General features: G+C 54.3%; 1 protein-coding gene across 1 annotated transcript; it reads left to right on the plus strand.

Annotated features, from left to right (window-relative positions):
- The first annotated feature begins 552 nt into the window (after positions 1-552).
- On the plus strand, positions 553-3,546 carry HOXB4 (homeobox B4). The gene is made up of 2 exons (XM_004448619.5): positions 553-1,207; positions 2,085-3,546. Exons 1-2 carry the CDS (start codon positions 751-753, stop codon positions 2,372-2,374), a joined length of 747 nt encoding a protein of 248 aa, XP_004448676.1. The 5' UTR covers positions 553-750; the 3' UTR covers positions 2,375-3,546.
- The last annotated feature ends 2,837 nt before the right edge of the window (positions 3,547-6,383 follow it).

A 6,383-nucleotide genomic window follows, 5' to 3' on the forward strand; every position in this document is an offset into this window, starting at 1 on the left:
AATGCGATTTGGAAGGCGAGGTCTCCCCGAATTAGTGCATGAATTTTCTATCGATCCGCCCGTAGTTCCATTTATCTCTGACAAGTCCCTCCGCACACCCGCGCTCTAGCTCCCAACGCCTTCTCTCTCACCCCCTACCCCTCCCCATCTGGCTGCAGAGAAAAGCCCCCGTGCTCAAAGCTGCTCGCCGGGTTCTCCCCTCCAGGCGAGCCCCCGCCCCGCCCCTCACTCAACTCCCCACACCCACGCAGGGTGCGTGGGCGCCCTCCTGCCCTGGGGAGGGGAAGGGGCTACGAGGGCGGAGAATCCTGGGCGAAGGTGAAGCCGGACAGAAAGGGGCTACCCCCGGAGCCCCGACTTCTGAGGGAATCCAGGGCTTGCGCTCTGCCCCTGGCCCCAGCAGGCCCTCCGGTAGCAATCTGCCGTCGCGCGCGCTCTCTCTGATCCCGGGGAGTGCAAGGCGAGGAGGGGTTCTCCCCCCCAGGAGCCCTACGTAAATCCTGGTGGTGGGTGGGTGGGTGGGGAGGGGAAGAGAAGAAGGGGAAATAAACCTCTTTGGCTGGAGTAGGGTCCGGGAGAGCAGATTTCCTTATCCGGGAATCGCAGGCGGGGCGGCCATTGGCTCCGAGGATCACGTGGGTCCCTAACTTTGTTCACTTGACAGTAAGTAGGAGGGCTTTCGGAAACAGGAAAACGAGTCAGGGGTCGGAATAAATTTTAGTATATTTTGTGGGTAATTCTCAGAAATTAATGGCTATGAGTTCTTTTTTGATCAACTCAAACTATGTCGATCCCAAGTTCCCTCCGTGCGAGGAATATTCTCAGAACGACTACCTACCCAGCGACCACTCGCCGGGGTTCTACGCCGGCGGCCAGAGGCGAGAGAGCGGCTTCCAGCCGGAGGCGGGCTTCGCGCGGCGCGCGGCGTGCACGGTGCAACGCTACGCGGCCTGCCGGGACCCCGGGCCCCCGCCGCCTCCGCCACCACCCCCGCCACCCCCGCCACCGCCCGGGCTGTCCCCTCGGGCTCCCGCGCCGCCGCCCTCCGGGGCCCTTCTCCCGGAACCTGGCCAGCGCTGCGAGGCGGGCAGCAGCAGCCCCCCGCCGCCTCCCTGCGCCCAGAACCCCTTGCACCCCAGCCCGTCCCACTCCGCTTGCAAAGAGCCCGTCGTCTACCCCTGGATGCGCAAAGTTCACGTGAGCACGGGTAAGTGCGTGGGCACCCCTTCCCCCTCCCACCCCGGGCGCTTTACACCGAAGGGACCTCCAAGGCATGGGGAGGGGGGAGCTGGGGGAAGCCAGTTGTCCCCGCTGTAAACTCGCCATTGCGGGAGATTTACGGTCGCCTGTTTTCAGAGCCACATAATTACACCCCCCATAAATTTTTATGGCCTGGTGGGCCCTGCGCCTTTGAAGTCCTTTCCCCATCCTTTTTGCCATTCTCACCAGCGACTTTTTCACCAGGGAGATGCAGTCTCAGTCAAGTTGGAAGTTGGGGAGGGGTGTGGGACGTGAATTAGTGGGGAGAAGAGGTAGTTTGTATTTAAGCAGAGTTGAATCAACTCCTAGTATTAATTTTGTCTTTTCTTTCATCTAGTCTGGTTCCTTGGCCCTGGAAAGAGGCAAAAGTTTTTTTTGTTTTTGTTTTTGCTTTTTAAACGGGCAGGCGCTGCCTTGAATCTGAGCAGTAAGGGTGGGAACTAAACAGCGGAGGAGAGGTCTAGGGAAGACCCCCTCCCTCTTCCACTTTCCGTCTCCCCTTCCCAGTCCCCCATGCCGGGCCGGGGCCAAGGGGAGGGGTAGGGATTAAAACCGTGTGAAGATTCCTCACTGCCCTCAGACACCCAAAATGACAACACAGCTCTCCAAACCGTTGAGGTCTCTTTCTTTTCCTTGGGCTCTACGTTTATAACCCTTTCGGGGTCCCCCCCCCCCTTCCTTTCTTTTTTCCTCTTGGGGAAGAGGAGGTGGCAGAAAAGGGAGGGAGGGAGACACTGTGTTGTTAGCTGGAAGAAAAGGCTCTCCCTCCTCCCTTTCGGGGGCAATAAAACTTTCTCTTTCTCCCTCTCTCTGTGTGTGTCCAGTAAACCCCAATTACGCCGGCGGGGAGCCCAAGCGCTCTCGGACCGCCTACACTCGCCAGCAGGTCTTGGAGCTGGAGAAGGAATTTCACTACAACCGCTACCTGACCCGGCGCCGGAGGGTGGAGATCGCCCACGCGCTCTGCCTCTCCGAGCGCCAGATCAAGATCTGGTTCCAGAACCGGCGCATGAAGTGGAAAAAAGACCACAAGTTGCCCAACACCAAGATCCGCTCGGGTGGCGGCTCAGGAGGGCCTCCCGGCCGGCCCAACGGAGGCCCCCCCGCGCTCTAGTGCTCCCGCGGGGGAGCTGCGAACCTGGGGTCGGGGGTGGGCAGCGAGCGCGGGAGGGGGCAGGAGGGGCGGGAGGGGGCCCTGGGCCCGGAAAAGCCTAGCTGCCCTCCCCCCCTTTATCTATATACGAATAAACGCAGAGGAGGGGGAGGGGAAGCTTTATTTATAGAAATGACAATAGGGAGCCCGGCAGAGGCCCCCCAAGAAGCAAGGTTCGAGTCACTTGCTTTCTTCCTTAAAAAAAAAAAAAAAAAGAAGAAAGAAAGAAAAAGACAGAAAGAGAAATAGGAGGAGGCTGCAGCTCCTCGTTTTCAGCTTTGGCGAAGATGGATCCACGTTTCATCTTTAATCACGCCAGGCCCAGGCCCATCTGTCTTGTTTACTCTGCCGAGGAGAGGACGGGCCTCGGTGGCCACCATTACCTCGACACCCGGCTAACAAATGAGGCCCGGCCGCCGCCGCCTCTGCTGCTGCCGCTGCTGGAAGACGGCCTGGATTTTCTTTCTTTGTCCCCCACTCCAGCATCCGGCGAATGCGCCCCTGACTGCCAGATAGCGCAGTGTTCTGGCCACGGTAACACACACACACACATACACACACACTCCTCCCCGCGTGCCTGTTCCTGGGGACACTGACTGCTCACCCCCTGCCACCGCCGGGCTGGGTGGGAGTAGGGAAGCAGGAAGGGGGCAAGAGGGGCGGGGGTGGCCTTGGCAACGCAAGAACGGGCAGGGAAATTGAGTCCCAGAAAAAAGCGAGCCCTGGCGAGGGCCTTCCCCTGGAAGGCAAAGCCGTGGCTGGTGGAGCGAGGGGGCTGGATGAGTTCTCCGAAAACTCTCTCGCCAATCCGGAGGCTGAGGCCCTCTCTCCTAGGCTGAAAATGAATGTGAAACTAGGAAATAAAATGTTGCGCCCCTCCCAGTCTGGGAAGAAGCTGTTGCAGACAGCTCTCCCGTGGTTTATCGTTGTTGTGTCGTCGTTTTATTGTTATTATTACTATTATTATTACTACTATTATTTTATGTCTTGTGCGTCCTTTCCTGTTCTGACATTCCAAAACCAGCCCCCTTCCTACCTCTGGGGCTGCCTGAATCTAGAACCTTCCTTTGGCGTGAAAATGTGTGCCCTGTATGGAGTGACAATAGAAATAAATGTTTGGTTTCTTGTGACCAGCACGGCGTGTTTTTGTTGAAACCTTGTAAAGGGACAAATGCCACCCAGCTTATATGTTAAGCGCCCCAGTCGGTTCTGCCTCACGTTGTATATGGTTGAAGACTTTTGCAAAGGGTTGGGTGGGAATTTCTCTCGCAGTGGACTCCAGGTTGTGGTAGCTGGTTTGTTTTCCTTTTGGGGTGGGTGTGTTTTGTTTGGGGCTTTTCATTTTTTTTCCCTCCAGCCCAAAAATGGATTGAAAGATTGGGAGGATCGACTCCAGTCCCTAATGGAGGGAAAATGTTTCACTGTAGGACACAAGAGGCTTAAGTACGGCAAAGCCTTTCATATCGTGATTTATTTGTCATAAGCAAATAAAATGCGGTTAAGCTGTCTGCTTCTAGACAGACGGCTCTTTGGTTATTAAAGTTCCGAGAGGATTCCGCGAGGCCGGCCTCTCTCCTCCCTGCGTAAGAAGGTATCGCTTTCCTCTGAGGTGTTTAAGGCTTTAATGAGTCTAATTTTTTGCACAGATGTTTCTGGGTGTTTGCAGGTTTTCAGAGTATTTTTATATTACAAAGGAGCTGGCTGGTGCTATAGCTCAAACTCTGACAAGCAAATAGATAATCAAGAAGACAAATGGCCTCTTTTGTGAAGCCCTGCTCCTGTATTAATTTTCATTTTCTTTCTCATAGAAAGTATCGAAAGTACGACTAGGGACCAAATAGCTCTCTGTCTCTGAGGTCCCCGTCACCCCTAGAATGGGGTGGGGGAAGGGAAAGAGGTAGGATGACCCTCAAAAGCTCTGTCGGGTTGGGGCCGCTTCTGTGCAGCGCTGCTGAGAAGTTCTAGGGTCTGGGGGCTCCAGCCTCAGGGTGTTTGGTCCTGTGGTGGCCCAGGGTCCAGCCACCCCACCTCCAAGCTCGGGGCTTGTGAGAGTACATGCAATTCCACGTCGTTTTTTGGGTCCCATCTCCCTTCAGAAAATAAAAACAGCCAATCCCACACGCACGCTCTATTTTGATTTATTTTTTATTCCTCTGGTTAGAAGCGCCGGTCTTTGAGGCTGGGTAGGGCTGGAGAAGCGGAGGGACGGTGTCCACGGCGCCAGAAAGGGCGGTTGAATTCTCCGTGTAAATGCTGCGGGGAGACTCGGAAAAACTCACCCCGGACCTGAGGGAAGAGAGGGGCGAGTTTTGTTTCGGTGGACTCGCGGTGTGATGTTTAGCTGCAAGAAAATGCGGCGGCCCTTAAGAGAAGGGGAAAAATAGTTCTTAAAAAGCGTATGCCCCCCAGGAATGTCTCTATAGAACCAAATCAAAGCTGCTCGTTGGAAGGTATGAATAGAATTAAAAAAAAAAAAAGATTTCTATGGAGCTTAAAGTTCACAGCCATTCTGTGTAGACAAGAGCTAAGAAAAATGTGAGAATTATACAGAAAACCATTAATCACTTCTTTTCTTTAAATACGTATCCTCTCTCCTTTGTTATTATTCAACAGCAAATCTCCGCAGACCGGCTGTTGGGGGAAAAAAGTGTTAGCAGTCTCTCCGGGATCTGCGAGGGGGAAAAATTTGGAACCATAAAGTTGAAAACTTTTTTCTCTCAGTTTGGAAGAAGCCGTTCGTCATGAATGGGATCCGCGGAGCTCGGGCGAGAGGAGGCGAGAGGCGCAAAGGTAACAAAGCCCCGGCTTGGGCTGGCGTTTTGTTGTTGTTTTTTTTTTGATCGTTTTATGAGCCCTTTTCACAAAGAAGAACCACTCTCTCGCCTCCTCCTTTTTCTTTTTTCAACTCTCTTCGCGGGGTTTTTATGGTGGACTCTTCCTCAGGTTTGTTGCCTTTTATGATGACTGATGTTCGGGTCAGAGAAAGAGAAAGAAAGAGAGAGCCCTGACACCTGGAGAGTGTTTGAACTGGTTGGGACTGAGGTGTCAGGGCCTCTGAAAAATCCCAGAGAAGAAGGGTATTTGTGAGGCCGCTCAGAAGTGTTTTTCTGGTTTGGGGAGATGCAGACAGGCATGGCAGCCCCAGCATGTGTGCAGGCGTGTGTGTCGTGATGCGCACATGCGGCTGGAGTGTCCCTCTGCCTCTGTCTACACTGGGAGCTTGTGTCCCATGTGCCTGTTTACCAGTGAGATGTTGCCACTGCGACCTCATGGAAAAATGGAATCCAGTTCTTGGATGGAATCCCCTGCCTCGGAGCTGGGGTATAGGTGGATGTGTTCTTTTCTTTTTGTGCCTAGCTTGGGGATTGTAGACAAATATTTGTTGCCCTGGAGCAGGAAACTGCTCCGTTCACAGGCGAGGTTCGCTGACGCCGGCATCTTCCTCTTCTGCTCTGTCCCCCTCGCCTTCCTCCTTGGAGGCTGTGTTTGGTTTGGTTTCCTTTTGCGCTCTGGTTTTGGGGCTTCTATTCCCCAGATCCTCAGGGGTGAGAGAATTTGTGGACTCTGCCTCAGACCTAAAAGTGCTGGCCTTTTTTTCCCTGGGACTCACTGAGGATTTGGAGGCGGGAGGCTGGCAAGAGAGAGAGTTCATGGAGAGGCCACGTTTTCTAGGCGATTAGCTCAGTATTAGAACCACGAAATGACCTCGGAAGCCCCTTGACCTCTCGGAGACTGGACATTGTGCTGGCTCTTGCCTCCTGCCCAGGAGGGAGAATCGCACCTCCGCAGGGAGGAGTCCTTGGGCTGTCGTGTGTCCCCTGTTCTCCATCTCCCACTAGCCCCCATCCCCTTCTTTGCTGCTGTGGAATGTCTGGATCATTTTTCTATTACTAGCCATTAGGGAGAAAAAGGTATAAACATTTTAGCCCAAGGGCCCAGTCGGGGGGGGGGGGGGGGAGCGGAGGGAAGA

This window comes from Dasypus novemcinctus, chromosome 21, assembly GCF_030445035.2.
Source record: "Dasypus novemcinctus isolate mDasNov1 chromosome 21, mDasNov1.1.hap2, whole genome shotgun sequence".
In the NCBI taxonomy this organism is placed as follows: Eukaryota; Metazoa; Chordata; class Mammalia; order Cingulata; family Dasypodidae; genus Dasypus; species Dasypus novemcinctus.